At 37.0% G+C, this 17577-nt stretch overlaps 1 protein-coding gene across 9 annotated transcripts in view; it reads right to left on the bottom strand.

Annotated features, from left to right (window-relative positions):
• The window catches only part of dock4b (dedicator of cytokinesis 4b), a 313423-nt gene that overhangs the window by 132773 nt on the left and 163073 nt on the right, over nt 1-17577 (bottom strand). For all 9 annotated transcript variants that reach the window (XM_062064466.1, XM_062064465.1, XM_062064473.1 and 6 more), the window contains 3 exons: nt 15810-15935; nt 1617-1741; nt 1147-1309 (listed from right to left, as the gene is read on the bottom strand). In XM_062064466.1, coding sequence (XP_061920450.1) covers nt 1147-1309; nt 1617-1741; nt 15810-15935 — 414 coding nt within the window. The remainder of the gene's footprint in view (nt 1-1146; nt 1310-1616; nt 1742-15809; nt 15936-17577) is intronic.

The following is a 17577-nucleotide window of genomic DNA, read 5'->3' as shown; positions in this document are numbered from 1 at the left end:
CCAAAGGAGATTTTCAACCGGAAGTGTGGCGGGAATTTTAAAATGTCACTTTATAAGTTAACCCGGCCGTATTGGCATGTGTTGCAATGTTAAGATTTCATCATTGATATATAAACTATCAGACTGCGTGGTCGCTAGTAGTGGCTTTCAGTAGGTCTTTAAGAGGTTGTTCAAATTAATTGTGCTTACAAAGAATTATGAGAAATACTTTCAACCTTATTGAAAATCAGATATTCTTCATCTCTGTATGTTAATAATGACTGACTTAATTATATATTACAAAACTGTTGTATTACTCATTCACGGATGTCATTTTACTATAAAAAAAAAAGTCAGTAAGTGAATGTATATATTTGTAAACGCTCCAAAGTGGGACAGGGCTAGGATTAAATAAGCTTTGCTTCTTCCTACTCCTTTTCCTACATGATGTAAAGTGAAATGATACGAAATTGTGTGATGTTTTATGCTGTAAGTGTGTTCATGTTCCAAATAAACTAAAGAAAGAAAGAAAGAAAGTAAGTCTGGATTAGTTGTTGCCTCATCCCTCACTTAAAGCGTGAGTGAAGAATGGCGGTTCCTCCATGTGTCGACCTGATAAGTCCGAAAGCGAAAGTGATGATACAGTATTATCTCCCAAACCCCCAAACCCTCCACACGACACCTCCGCTCCGGACAGGCTAACCTCCTCCAACCTCCGAGGACAAAGCTACGAACAATGCTCTGCCGCTCCCAGTCTGTGGAACGCTCTCCCTGACCACCTGAGGGCACCACAGACTGCGAATGCTTTTAAAAAAGGCTTAAAAACCCTTCTTTTAAAAAAAAAAAACAGCCTTTTTTTTTGTAGATATATGCATACTAGTTCTAGCTATTTGGCTGTTCTAGTTTTTATTTATTTTTTTATTTTTTTAAATCTTTATTTTTTTAATACAGGTTGAGGTTGTTTACTCAATGTAAAGTGCTTTTTTACAAATAAAATCAATTATTATTATTATTACTATTATCTGCTCACAGATGCCACCCGGTGGTTGCTTGCGCACACCGCAGCCAGTCCGAGACAAATTAGCCCACCCCCGCTCCTTGATGCGTCAGTCGCAGGCAGGATTCTCACAGGGATGAGGCCAACATTCATGCAAACCCACTGCTTACTTGAGCAATGTCGGAACTCGAAGCGCACGTGCGAGCCCCGGAACATGTCGACGGGGATGGGCAGCTTGATCTGCTCCGCCCAGCGAGGGCTGTTGTTGTGGTACAGCACCAGCGAGTGGTAATCGTCCGCGCCGGGTTCGCCGGAGCCGGCGGCCATGTGGCTCTGGAGGGCACAGAACATAAAAAAAAAAAAACAGTTTAATTGAGTGCAACGCAGCTTGAAAAAAGGGGGCTATTTTCAGCTCCCTGACGTGGAAAAACCACAGAAGCAGAAGCGCCCGAGATGAGCAACACCCTGGAGGTGGGGCTCGCACTCCTCTGGGTCAGACGTACTTAAAACTAAAACAAGACACATTTAAGGGACAAACTGATTGATGCAAGGACTGAAACAGGTTTTGACGTTGAAATACGTGCTCATAGACGACCGCCGTGTATTCCGCAGGGCTTTTGAAAATGATAGGTGTCCATACCTTAAGGATTTGTCCATCAATATCCAGCACGTAGATGGTGATCTCCACATTCCGTGCAACACTCTTCCCACCCTTTTCAAACTCTCCTTTCTCCAGTGTGACGTACAGATCATTCCTCATCTCTCCTGCGGGGACAAAAATGGATTATGCATATGTATATATATACAGTATATGTATATATATATACAGTATATATATATATATATATATATATACATATCTATATATATATATATATATATACATATATATATATACATATATATATCTATATATATATATATATATATAGATATCTATATATATATATATATATATATCTATATATATATATATATATATAGATATATATATATATATATATATATATATATATATATATATGTACACTATCGTTCAAAAGTTTGGGGTCACCCAAACAATTTTGTGGCATAGCCTTCATTTCTAAGAACAAGAATAGACTGTCGAGTTTCAGATGAAAGTTCTCTTTTTCTGGCCATTTTGAGCGTTTAATTGACCCCGCAAATGTGATGCTCCAGAAACTCAATCTGCTCAAAGGAAGGTCAGTTTTGTAGCTTCTGTAACGAGCTAAAGTGTTTTCAGATGTGTGAACATGATTGCACAAGGGTTTTCTAATCATCAATTAGCCTTCTGAGCCAATGAGCAAACACATTGTACCATTAGAACACTGGAGTGATAGTTGCTGGAAATGGGCCTCTATACACCTATGTAGATATTGCACCAAAAAGCAGACATTTGCAGCTAGAATAGTCATTTACCACATTAGCAATGTATAGAGTGTATTTCTTTCAAGTTAAGACTAGTTTAAAGTTATCTTCATTGAAAAGTACAGTGCTTTTCCTTCAAAAATAAGGACATTTACATGTGACGTCACAGTTTTTTCATAGTTTGGCCTTATACACAGGAGCGACTTATGTGTGAAATTATTAATACATTACCGTAAAGTATTAAATAATATTATTTATGTCATTCACGTAAGAGACTAGACGTATAAGATTTCATGGGATTTAGCGATTAGGAGTGACAGATTGTTTGGTAAACGTATAGCATGTTCTATATGTTATAGTTATTTGAATGACTCTTACCATAATATGTTACGTTAACATACCAGTTGGTTATTTATGCCTCATATAACGTACATTTATTCAGCCTGTTGTTCACTATTCTTTATTTATTTTAAATCGCCTTTCAAATGTATATTCTTGGTGTTGGATTTTATCAAATACATTTCCCCCAAAAATGTGACTTATACTCCAGTGCGACTTATATATGTTTTTTCCTTCTTTGTTATGCATTTTCAGCCGGTGCGACGTATACTCCGGAGCAATTTATAATCCGAAAAATACGGTATACACATACAGTATATACATATATACACATACATAGATATATATACATCTACAAATACATATTGGTAAATACATATATACATACTGTATATATACATACTGTATATATACACATACACATGTATATACATTTATACACATATATCCATCCCCATCCATTTTCTACCGCTTATTCCCTTCGGGGTCGCGGGGGGCGCTGGAGCCTATCTCAGCTACAATTGGGCGGAAGGCGGGGTACACCCTGGACAAGTCGCCACCTCATCGCAGGGCCAACACAGATAGACAGACAACATTCACACACTAGGGCCAATTTAGTGTTGCCAATCAACCTATCCCCAGGTGCATGTCTTTGGAGGTGGGAGGGGCCTATCCCCAGGTGCATGCCTTTGGAGGTGGGAGGGGCCTATCCCCAGGTGCATGCCTTTGGAGGTGGGAGGAAGCCGGAGTACCCGGAGGGAACCCACGCAGTCACGGGGAGAACATGCAAACTCCACACAGAAAGATCCCGAGGCCGGGATTGAACTCACGACTATTCAGGACCTTCGTTATACACATATATACATACAGTATATACAAATATACCGTATTTTTCGGACTATAAGTCACAGTTTTAAAAAATTTTTTTTTTTTTTTTACATAAATAAATACAATCATGTGTGCTTACGGACTGTATCCCTGCAGGCTGTATTGATCTATATTGATATAGAATGTATATATTGTGTTTTTTATGTTGATTTCATTAAAAAAAAAAAAAAAATTAATTCTTGTGCGGCCCGGTACCAATCGGTCCGTGGACCGGTACCGGTGTTTGGGGACCACTGATCTAGTCCAGCTCCATAAAGCATATATCATACGTACAGAGGAGCGATAGATGCTTCCATGCTGTATATGTTGACCTGCCTTTTCATACCCACAGCAGTTGCCGTGGCAACAACCTCACGCGGCGCATAGAGAGCTAAATTACACTTAGTTGATGAAATATTCATACGCAGATAGATGCCTGTCAAAAACCACGCAGAGCCCTCAGGCCTTCTCCGCTACCCTGGTGTAGCGAGGAGCACTAAATGAAAAAGTAGTAGTTTGACGTAAGCGTCTGGTCACACAGATAAAGAGCCAGTGCAGACTCCAGCTCCCCCAGCGCCTCACTAACACAGATTTATGTTTGCTCTCTTTTGTCTCCCCCTGACTACAAACCTTTTTTTTTTTTACGCTCTCTCCGTTTCTGGCCGTGGAAGTCTGCCCCTGGGCGAAGGAAGCCGCCTCGCTGTCTCTCGTCTGTGAATGACTGAATCATTCTCCCTTTTTTTTTTTTTTACCCATTGTACCCACGGAAATGGGATTTCTACCTTTCTATTGTGTGTGTGTGTACAGTACGGGAGTCTATAGGATGCTGGCCGTTGCCGTGGTTACCGATAGTAGGAAATCAATGTTGACCCGAGAGATGCACACAAACACACCTATTACAGTGGTAGTCAAAAGGATGGAGACAATTGCTTTTTAAAGGCCTACTGAAATGACTTTTTTTAATTTAAACAGGGATAGCAGATCCATTCTATGTGTCATACTTGGTCATTTCGCGATATTGCCATATTTTTGCTGAAAGGATTTAGTGGAGAACAACGACAATAAAGGTCGCAACTTTTGGTCGCTGATAAAAAAAAAGCCTTGCCTGTACCGGAAGTAGCGTGACATCACCGGAGGAAGGACTCCTCACATTTCCCCATTGTTTACAATGCAGCGAGAGAGATTCGGACCGAGAAAGCGACGATTACCCCATTAATTTGAGTGAGTATGAAAGATTCGTGGATGAGGAAAGTGAGAGTGAAGGACTAGAGTGCAGTGCAGGACGCATCTTTTTTATGAAAGCTTTTTACAAAAATCTACTACTCTGCTTGCATGTCAGCAGACTGGGGTAGATGCTACTGAAATCCTATGTATTGAATGAATAGAGAATCCTTTTGAATCGGGAAAAAAATCGTTTTTGAATCGAGAATCGTGTTGAATTGAAAGAAAATCCATTTTGAATTGAATCGTGACCCCAGGAATCGATATTGAATCGAATCATGGGACACCCAAAGATTCAGAGCCCTACTAACGGGGATAGCAGATCCATTCTATGTGTCATACTTGATCATTTCGCGATATTGCCATATTTTTGCTGAAAGGATTTAGTGGAGAACGACGACGATAAAGGTCGCAACTTTTGGTCGCTGATAAAAAAAAAGCCTTGCCTGTACCGGAAGTAGCGTGACATCACCGGAGGAAGGACTCCTCACATTTTCCCATTGTTTACACCAGCAGCGAGAGAGATTCGGACCGAGAAAGCGACGATTACCCCATTAATTTGAGCGAGGATGAAAGATTCGTGGATGAGGAAAGTGAGAGTGAAGGACTAGAGTGCAGTGTAGGACATATCTTTTTTCGCTCTGACCGTAACTTAGGTACAAGCTGGCTCATTGGATTCCACACTTTCTCCTTTTTCTATTGTGGATCACGGATTTGTATTTTAAACCACCTGGGATACTATATCCTCTTGAAAATGAGAGTCGAGAACGCGAAATGGACATTCACAGTGACTTTTATCTCCACGACAATACATCGGCGAAGCTCTTTAGCTACTGAGCTAACGTGATAGCATCGGGCTCAAATGCAGATAGAAACAAAAGAAATAAATGCCTGACTGGAAGGATAGACAGAAGATCAACAATACTATTAAACCATGAACATGTAAATACACGGTTAATAATTCCCAGCTTGGCGAAGCTTAGCAAGGCTGTTGCTAATGACGCTATTGAAGCTAACTTAGCAACGGGACCTCACAGAGCTATGATAAAAACATTAGCGCTCCACCTACGCCAGCCAGCCCTCATCTGCTCATCAACACCCGTGCTCACCTGCGTTCCAGCGATCGACAGAAGGACGAAGGACTTCACCCGATCATCCGTGCGGTCGGCGGCTAGCGTCGGCTAGCGCGTCTGCTATCCAAGTCAAAGTCCTCCTGGTTGTGTTGCTGCAGCCAGCCGCTAATACACCGATCCCACCTACAACTTTCTTCTTTGCAGTCTCAATTGTTCATTAAACAAATTGCAAAAGATTCACCAACACAGATGTCCAGAATACTGTGGAATTTTGAGATGAAAACAGAGCTTTTTTGTATTGGATTCAATGGGGTACCAATACTTCCGGTTCAACGATTGACGTCACTCGCATACGTCATCATACATAGACGTTTTCAACCGGAAGATTAGCGGGAAATTTAAAATCACACTTTATAAGTTTTGGCATGTGTTGGCATGTGTATTGGTATGTGTTGCAATGTTAAGATTTCATCATTGATATATAAACTATCAGACTGCGTGGTCGCTAGTAGTGGCTTTCAGTAGGCCTTTAATGAATGAACTTTCTCATGCTAAATAACACTGTAGAATTGTTTTGTCTCAAGTATTTTTTTTTTATAAATGGCTGTGATGATGAGATTACAGGGGGTCATAAACACGGCCCAGAAGATCACTGCTTGTCCTCTTACATCTCTAGAGGACCTGCATAAGAGACACTGCAACAGAAGAGCAAACAGCATCCTCAAGGACTCATCCCACCCAGGTCACCACTGTCTTGAACTCTTGCCCTCAGGGAGGCGTTATAAGACCATCAAAGCAAGGACAAATAGACTGAAAAACAGTTTCTATCCTCGAGCTGCTATTGCCCTAAACTCTGCACTTACCCGAACACTCACCACTTTATTACTTGCTTACTTCTGATAAAGATCTACTGTGCAATATGTTTTTTTAACATTTTATTATGTTTTTAAATTTTAAACGTTGTTGTCTTAAGACTATTTTATGTAGGTTTGTTTTAAAAGCTGGATTGCTGTCCAAGTTTGTTGTTTCCATACAATGACAATAAAGGTATTCTGATTCTGATGATAATGTCAATGAGGCATTTCTAATCACTGCTATGTTGGAATTCTTATTAATATTGATACTGTTGTTGATATTATTCATTTTTGTTTGACTACTTTTGTTACGGCGAGGTTGCAGCTTACTGAGAGGTTTGTTCTCCCAGGATGCAAACGGACGACTCCGGACAGGACTTGCAGGTAGGAACATGATTTAATCGTAAATTAACACTGAAAGAGGTACAAAACACAAAACTAACCGACGGGACAAGGTGCCGATCGCACCTGAAGCTAAGGCTACTACTTAGCACAGACTAGAGATCACTAGCAGGGACTAGGAGACAAGCAAAACTTACGTAACAGTAGCGTGACGCAAACAAAGAAGCCAGACCGACTCACTGGCAAAGGCAGGATTAAATAATGTCTCTTGATTACAAACAGGTGCGCGTCCCGAACACAAGAAGCAGGTGAAACTAATACGTAGCCATGGTAACAAACTCAGAGGTGCATAAACAGGAACAAAAGAAGTCCAAAACTAACAGAAAACACAAGTGACTCGAAAAACTTAGACTATGATCCGGGCAGGGGATCATAACTTTTGGATTGTTTTGTGTCATGTTTGTGTGTCCTCTCAATTGCTCTGTTGATTGCTATTCTGAGTTGGAATTGGAATTGTACTAATATGGTATTATTGTGTATTATTTTGTTGGATTGATTAATTAATAAATGAAAAATAATAATAAAGTAGTTTCCCCCCCATTTATTTGAATTACTACACTGCAAAAACTGAAATCTAAGTAAGATGAAATATGTCAAATAAGGGTGATATTTGCTTATTTTCTGTCTGATAAGATAATTCTTCTCACTAAGCAGATTTTATGTTGGAGTGTTTTACTTGTTTTAAGGGTTTTGGGCTTGGCCCCGTAGTTCCAGTGAAAGGAACTTTGAATGCTCCAGGATACCAAAACATTTTGGACAATTCCACGGGCTGGCACTTCAAGTTCATATGTGAGTAAAGGCAGGTGGCCAAATAGTTTTGGCAATATAGTGTATTATTTGAGAAATAAATTGTGATAAAATCCTTTTGAAACAGGTTACAGGTAACAAAATCTCCTTTTGGCTGCTGAAGTACGACTTATACACACAGACACTACGTTTCCATGCACTAAATTAGTCTGATTTTTCAAATAGTTTGTTTTTTTGTATTTTCACACCTACACATGAAGTCCAAATGTCCATGCATGCGCAGAGGTGTCACAGTCGTTTTCACTGAGGGCCACATGGCAGTTATGTTTGGCCCCAGAGGGACGCTTCAAACAGTGAATACTATTATTACATCATTTTTTTTAATGCATTTTATTAGTAGATTTTTTTTAAACTAAAATGTAAAAAAATATGGTCAATTGCAATAATTTCACCTCAAAATGTAGTGTATATTACTTTAAATGGAAAACAATATTGCTGTTTTTATGGTAAAAAAAAAAAAAAAAGGCAGCTCAGTCTTGTTTTTCCAGCATTTTACTGTAAAATTTACATTACTTTTTTTACTGTAAAAAAAATAAATGCAATTTTACAGTAACATTTTGGCAGTTTTTTTTGTGTTTTTTTTACCGCAAATCAACAACTGTAGATTTTTCGGTGTATTACTGTAAATGCCAAAACGGCACCGCAGTTTTATTACAGTAAAAAAAAAAGTACTTTTTTTTTCATTTAGCGAAAAATGCTGCAAAAACCACAGTAAATTTCACAATTTTACCATGAAATCTACTGCTACTTTGCACAATTTGATGGATAACTTGCTTTGAAATCATTATTATTAGTAGTATTTATTTATATTAAAAAAATGGTTTGAATGTTTGATAATATATTTTTGCATTATTAGACAATATTTAAGTTAACATAATTTGCCATTACATGGAGTACATGTATGTTCCTTTCTCCCAAAATAGAAAGAAAGAATACATTTAGTAAGAAAAGTTACAGTACTTTATAGATACATATCATTTCCAGGCTTTCGAGGGCCAAATAAAATAAAGTGGCGACCGACATCTGGCCCCCCGGGCCTTGAGTTTGACACCTGTGCTCTAACGCGACTATGTGCCTCAAAAATGGGTTATAGAAGTGACTGCAGAGCAGAATTTACGCAATTTTTACACCTAAAAGTATCCAATACGTATGATCTAGACCAGGGGTCACCAACCTTTTTGAAAGCAAGAGCTACTTCTTGGGTAGTGATTAATGCGAAGGGCTACCAGTTTGATACACACTTAAATAAATTGCCAGAAATAGCCAATTTGCTCAATTTACCTTTAACTCTATGTTATTATTTAATAATTAATGATATTTACACTTAATTTAACGGTTTAAAAGAGTAGAAAACACGAAAAAAATGACGATAAAATTTTGAAACATAGTTTATCTTCAATTTCGACTCTTTAAAATTCAAAATTCAACCGAAAAAAGGAAGAGAAAAACTTAAAAGAAGAATTTATGGAACATCATTAGTAATTTTTCCTGATTAAGATTAATTTTAGAATTTTGATGACATGTTTTAAATAGGTTAAAATCCAATCTATACTTTGTTAGAATATATAACAAATTGGACCAAAGACAAATCATTAATTCTTCTAGATTTTCCAGAACAAAAATTTTAAAATAAATTCAAAAGACTTTGAAATAAGATTTAAATTTGATTCTACAGATTTCCTAGATTTGCCAGAATAGTTTTTTTGAATTTTAATCATAATAAGTTTGAAGAAATATTTCACAAATATTCTTCGTCGAAAAAACAGAAGCTAAAATGAAGAATTAAATTAAAATGTATTTATTATTCTTTACAATAAAAAAATTTTTTTTACTTGAACATTGATTTAAATTGTCAGGAAAGATGAGGAAGGAATTTAAAAGGTAAAAAGGTATATGTGTTTAAAAATCCTAAAATCATTTTTAAGGTTGTATTTTTTCTCTAAAATTGTCTTTCTGAAAGTTATAAGAAGCAAAGTAAAAAAATTAATGAATTTATTTAAACAAGTGAAGACCAAGTCTTTAAAATATTTTCTTGGATTTTCAAATTCTATTTGAGTTTTGTCTCTCTTAGAATTAAAAATGTCGGGCAAAGCGAGACCAGCTTGCTAGTAAATAAATAACATTTAAAAAAATAGAGGCAGCTCACTGGTAAGTGCTGCTATTTGAGCTATTTTTAGAACAGGCCGGCGGGCTACTCATCTGGTCCTTACGGGCTACCTGGTGCCCGCGGGCACCGCGTTGGTGACCCCTACTTTAGATCCATGAAGGAAAGAAGAAAGTGAATGAATGTTTATAACTGATACATTTACATATGTATACACATTTGCTTTCTTTTATATTATATTTTTCTGATGAATTAAATAACATTTATGACAACCTTTTTCCAAAACACAATATAGAATGTGAGATACAAACATTTGTCATTTGTTTTCAAAACGCTTACAAAAAAGTGGCACCCCAAAAAAATTTACTGTGGGACCCCATTTTTATGACTTGATGGGGTCCCTGGGACGCCATTTTGAAAATTCCTAGCGTCAAAACTGCTGTCAACAGAGGAGAAAAAATGCTTTATTTAAAAATAGATATTATTTATAAAGCAAGTTCGAGTATCATTGGCAAATTTTCACCTAGTCCCGGCCTTGGCACGCATATATGTGTCCTCTTTTGAGGATTTCACAATATGGTCAGCCTATTTAAACGTAGATTAAAATGATCATAAGTCCTCCTGAAGTAATTAGGGACTTGAGGTACATCCCACATGTGAATGTGTGCTGGTGTCTCGATAAAGTTCCTCGAATCCTTGAAAAATTTGTGCCTCAGATATTTTTTCCAGAAAAGGTTAACATGATCACTCAGTTTAATCATTTTAACCTTCCCTGTCTATTTGGCAATTAGTGTTATTTCTTAACCTGTTGCCTTGTCTGCATTAGCCATTCAAGGCATTAAAGGCAACAGTGTGACCTTCATGATAAAACCATAAAAACATGAGACAACCTCCACTTATCCTCTTGTATTCCATCCCATTAGATTGTGCTTACAAAGGACACACATCAAGGATAGAACCAATTAAATATATATTAATCCCCAATCTGATATTGATATCGGATTAAAATGAAACAAGTATCGATACAATCTCCAATATAAGATACCAGCGGTCTATTAGTGTGTTTACTTGTGCAAAGCAGGAAGTGAACATCTCCAATAAACACACAAGGTCGCTCTTCTCTTCTATTTCAGTCATTTACAAAAGGTCAACACTACTCGGAGCGAGCGGCTACACAACAGCTAAGCACACAATAGCACACAAGCTAGAAATTAACGATGTCTTGATATTGCAGCCTTGACTATTGGCCGACACGATATCAGCACGAATAAGACATACTTTATTGTGGAAAAATAGAAAATGCTTGATTGAGTGACATGTTGCTGGGTGGAAGAGATTGTAATATTTAGTTGGACACTATCAGTCTCGCTTGCAATTATGAATTCAATTCAGTTTGTCTCAGGTTTGTTGCCGAAGTCAGGAAGTAGTCTTTGCCATTACGTTGCCTTGTCTTTTGTTGAGTCCTATAACTGCCAAATACTGGATATTTCATTTGTATTTTGCAGTTGGTCAATAAAACGGCAGCGTGGTCCTGTCATACACAGGATCTTTGACTAGAGTTATTGCAGTAGGTCGTTAAAAACAACAGAGTGATACTGTCATATAAAGAAAACATTAAAATGTTCCAGTTCCATTCACACATTTAAAAAACACTTTAAGACCAATGTCTTGAAAAAAGTTATCACTCTTGAATCAACACAGTAGTTAATACTATGATCAATGTTAATTAAAAACTAAATGTGGGATATACAGTATATAATAATGGAAGTATAATTGTTTGTATATAGTATATAATTGGTACAAAGGTTTAACAAGTGTACAAGGATATTTCACATGTCTTTACTGTGTATATAATTGAACAGTGTTTATGTTGTGTACAAAGTGAATTTATAATATGTTGTGCAAAGGAAATTTCATATTTTTTGGAAGCTCATCTTGTATTTGCCATTGTTTATAGGGTTAGGCGCAATAAATGTTCAACTTCAGCCTAAACCCTTTCGGTCTGCAACATTTCCAATTTATGAATGTACAACTGTTTGTTTATGTAAAACTGTTTGTTTATTTTGTTGACCACTGACCGAAGAAATAATAAACTAAACTAAACTAATAATAAACTAATATACAGGATCTTTGAACAGTGTTTTTGCTGTGGGTCCTTAAAAACAACAGAGTGGTCCTGTCTGATACAGGATCTTTGACTGGCGCTTTTGCAGTAGGTCATTGAAACAGCAGATTGCGCCCGTCATATACAGGATCTTTGACTAGCGTTTCTGCAATATGTTATTAAAAACAACAAAGTACTCTTGTCAGATAGAAGATCTTTGACAGGTGTTTTTTTTTTTTTGCGGTAGATCCTTAAAAACAGCAGTGTTTGTGTCATATACAGGATCTCTGACTCGTGTTTTATAAAAGTAGGTACTTAAAAACAGCAAAACAATCCTGTCAAATAGAGGATCTTTAAATAGTGTTTTTGGAGCACGTATATGTATATGTATATATATATGTATATATATATATATATATATATATATATATATATATATATATATATATATATATATATATATATATATATATATATATGTATATATATAGCCGAGGTTACTGTGGTTTATCCGTTATGCAGTGCTCAATACCGGCGTAGAGCGGAATATACGGAAAAAACACGGAGGCTATTTCATCCCTACAAGCCTGTTTCACAGGGAAACAGGACTGTAGGGATGAAACAGGCTTGTAGTGATGAAATAGCCTCCGTATTTTTTCCTGACCTAACGTGTGTATATGTATATATATATATATATATATATATATATATATATATATATATATATATATATATATATATATATATATATATATATATATATACATGTATACATATATATATATATATATATATATATATATATATATATATATATATATATATATATATATACATGTATACATATATATATATATATATATATATATGTATACATGTATACATATATATGTGTATACTGTATGTATATATATACATACATATATATATATATATACATACATATATATATATACATACATATATACATATACACATATACATACATATATACATTATATATATATATGTATACATGTATATATAAATATATGTATATATATATATATATATATATATATATATACATATATATATATATATATATATGTGTGTGTGTGTGTGTATACGTGTATATACATACAGTGTAAATATATAAATATATATTTATATATACACATATATATATATATATATGACAAGACAAGTGGTAGAAAATGGATATATATATATATATATATATATATATATATATATATATATATATGTGTGTGTGTGTGTATACGTGTATATACATACAGTGTAAATATATAAATATATATATAAATATATATATACACATATATATATATATATATATATATATATATGACAAGACAAGTGGTAGAAAATGTATATATATATATATATATATAATGTATATATATATATATATATATAATTCATAGTTATGGAATTTGCATGTTCTCCCAGTGACTGCGTGCGTACACCGGCTTCCTCCCACCTCCAAAAACATGCACCTGGGAATAGGCCCCTCCCACCTCCAAAGACATGCACCTGGGAATAGGCCCCTCCCACCTCCAAAGACATGCACCTGGGGACAGGTTGATTGGCAACACTAAACGGTCCCTAGTGTGTGAACGTGAGTGTGAATGTTGTCTATCTGTGTTGGCCCTGCGATGAGGTGGCGACTTGTCCAGGATGTACACCGCCTTCCACCCGAGTGCAGCTGGGATAGGCTCCAGCCGGCCCCGCGACCCCGAGAAGGACACGCGGTAGAAAATGGATGGAGTTATGGAAGAGTTGAGAAGGAAGTCAGTCCTTTTTGCATATGATATATGAGACTATGGGGATTTTATTTAGTGCGGGTGCTATTTGTACGGACTGCGGCTAGTACCTCCAGCCATGTGTCAAGTCACTTTAAGTGAAAGGGAAGCAGACATCCAGAAGGGAAAGGGATTACCCACAGTAGCCTTTTCTAAGGCTGAAACGACGCGTCGACGTAGTCGACGTCATCGGTTATGTAAATACGTCGATGCCGTTTTTGTGCGTCGACGCGTCGCATAATTACGTCACACTACCGTCATGGCGGAGCGCAAAGCAGACTGTGCGAGCGAGGGGAAAAACGCACGCCAAAAGTCGTCAAAAGTGTGGGAGTATTTCAATACACAGCCTAATAATGTTGTTGTATGCACACTGTGTCGAGCGGAAATGGCCTATCATAGCAGCACAACGGCTATGAACGAACATTTGAAAAGAAAACCATCAACCATCAACTAGTCAATCGTCCGTGTTAGCATACGTTGTCATCATTACACAAAAACATGAATGTGTCATTTGTATCTGCTAGGGGTGTAACGGTACGTGTTTTGTATTGAACCGTTTCGGTACGGGGATTTCGGTTCGGTACGGGGGTGTACCGAACGAGTTTCTAAGATAAAGCTAACTTTAGCTGCTATAGTCTTAACAAGTTGCTTTGCTTCTTCTGCCTCTGTCTCAGCACGCAGCATTGTCCCACCCACACAACCATCTGATTGGTACACACGCAGCATTGTCCCACCCACACAACCATCTGATTGGTACACACGAAGCATTATCAGCCAATCAGCAGTGCGTATTCATAGCGCATGTAGTCAGCGCTTCAGCGTGGAGCAGATAGGTGTTTAGCAGGTGAGCATCAGGCAGCGGACTCTCCACAAATGATAATAAACACCTCCCAGTCAACTGCTAGTAACATCACTATGAGCCCGTTGACCTACTAGAAACATAAACTGCAGCTCAGCTCGCTCGCAGTCCTGGTTTGAGGTGAAGGGTAATTAGCTCTCAGTTCCAGCCACATCGACCCCTTCTGAGCGCCTATTTTCAGCTGCTGGGAATATTGTAAACAAGAAAAGAACCAGAGCAAGTAGACATGCTAACCTTTCTTCATTACAACTGTTAGTCACTCACTGGAATGAGTAGAATTGGTTATTGTGTACTGTGTTGGACTGGATGTTTATTTTGCACATTTTAAAAGCAATACTTAATGTTTACAGTGCTCCAGAATATTTAGATTGGCACTTTTTTGTATTGGATGTTTATCTTTATTTTTGCACATTTTAGCAAATAAGCAATACTTTCACTTTTGTTGAAATGTTTACACTGTTGTTACAGAATATTTCGTTTTGCACTTTTTTGTATTGGATGTTTATCTTTATTTTTGCACATTTTAAAGCAAAATAAGCAATACTTTTACTTTTGAAATGCTTATACTATTGCAGAATATTAAGATTTGCACTGGATGTTTACTTTTATATTTGCACATTAAAAAGCAAATAAGCTACTTTTAATTTTGTTAAATGTTAAAAGTTTTAAATGTTTACATTGTTACAGAATATTTTGTCATGTTGTTGTCAATGTTGACTGAGTGGCCATACTTTTTTTTTTTGTAAATAAAAGCCATGCCTTTTGAAAAAACTGGCCTACTTTTATTTTTTCATCTTCATTTTAAAAAAATAAAATAAAAAATAATCGGTAAAAGGAAAAATAATCTATAGATGAATCGAAAAAATAATCTATAGATTAACCGATTAATCGAAAAAATAATCTATAGATTAATCGATAGAAAAATAATCGTTAGCTGCAGCCTTAGCCTTTTCCCTTAACCACACAAGACATGGTGTAGCGCTCCACGCGCATTAATGTGCTCGATCACGACCCTTTGTGGCAAACCCACCTGGCATGATGACATCAGAGAAGCCCAGCTTCCTGGTGATGGACACGCCGCGAGTGAACAGAAGCATGTACTCCCGCCTCAGCTGATCGATGTCGCCGTGGAGGAGCTGGAGAGCCACCGCCAGTCCTGAAAAGGAGCAGCCGTTAGTTTGACGTCACATGACCTGCAGGTAACAATGTTCAGTAAAAGCCCCAGGAAAACAGGAAGTAGGCGGATATTGACACCGTTTTAGATGATTGATTGAGACTTTTATTAGTAGGTTGCACAGTGAAGTACATATTCCGTACAATTGACCACTAAATGGTAACACCCGAATACGTTTTTCAACTTGTTTAAGTCGGGGTCCACTTAAATTGATTCATGATACAGATATATACTATCATATATACCAGGGGTCGGCAACCCAAAATGTTGAAAGAGCCATATTGGACCAAAAATACAAAAACAAATCTGTCTGGAGCCGCAAAAAATTAAAAGCCATATTACATGAGATATAAATGTAATTAAGAGGACTTAAAGGAAACTAAATGACCTCAAATATAGCTACAAATGAGGCATATGCAATATGTACATATAGCTAGCCTAAATAGCATGTTAGCATCGATTAGCTTGCAGTCACGCAGTGACCAAATATGTCTGATTAGCACTCCACACAAGTCAATAACATCAACAAAACTCACCTTTGTGCACTCATGCCCAACGTTAAAAGTGTGGTGGACAAAATGAGATAGAAGAAGTGGCATAAAACACGTCCTAGAAAGTCGGAGAAAGTTATACATGGACACAAACTATACGGCGAGTTCAAGGACCGCCAAAATTAGTAGGACAAAACGGCGCTCGCCAAATACTCGAATCAGTGAAGCATGTTTAATATAAACAGTGTGATTTATAACAATTAGCGAGGTTTATGTCATGTTTGTCCTCCCACAGAAAACAATCTGAAACAAAAAAATTGATTTTTTTCCCCTCATCTTTTTCCATTCTTCATACATTTTTGAAAAATCTCCAAAGAGCCACTAGGGCGGCGCTAAAGAGCCGCGGGTTGCCGACCTCCGATATATACTATCATCATAATACAGTCATCACACAAGATAATCACATTGAATTATTTACATTATTTACAATCAGGGGTGTGGAGGGGGGGGGTAGGATATGGACATCAAGTAGTGGACATAGAGAGAGAGAGAGAGAGAGAGAGAGAGAGAGAGAGAGAGAGAGAGAGAGAGAGAGAGAGAGAGAGAGAGAGAGAGAGAGAGAGAGAGAGAGAGAGAGAGAGATCAGAAGGCATAAGAAAAAGAAAAAGTATCTGCATTTGATTGTTTACATTTGATTATTAGCAATCCGGGGAGGGTGTTAGTTTAGGGTTGTAGCTGCCTGGAGGTGAACTTTTATTGCGGTTTTGAAGGAGGATAGAGATGCCCTTTCTTTTATACCTGTTGGGAGCGCATTCCACATTGATGTGGCATAGAAAGAGAATGAGTTAAGACCTTTGTTAGTTCGGAATCTGGGTTTAACGTGGTTAGTGGAGCACCCCCTGGTGTTGTGGTTATGGCGGTCATTTACGTTAAGGAAGTAGTTTGACATGTACTTCGGTATCAGGGAGGTGTAGCAGATTTTATAGACTAGGCTCAGTGCAAGTTGTTTAACTCTGTCCTCCACTTAAGACTGTTTTGAAAAGTTTTATTATAACTATTGTACCAAAATAATACAGTGTGAGAAAATGACAATCCATCAAGCGTCTATCAAAACATGTTGATAGATTTTTGAG

Source organism: Entelurus aequoreus, linkage group LG12 (assembly GCF_033978785.1).
Source record: "Entelurus aequoreus isolate RoL-2023_Sb linkage group LG12, RoL_Eaeq_v1.1, whole genome shotgun sequence".
NCBI classification, from domain to species: domain Eukaryota; kingdom Metazoa; phylum Chordata; class Actinopteri; order Syngnathiformes; family Syngnathidae; genus Entelurus; species Entelurus aequoreus.
The sequence above is the reverse complement of the archived record's forward strand: the minus strand, read 5'-3'. Positions and strand labels throughout refer to the sequence as shown.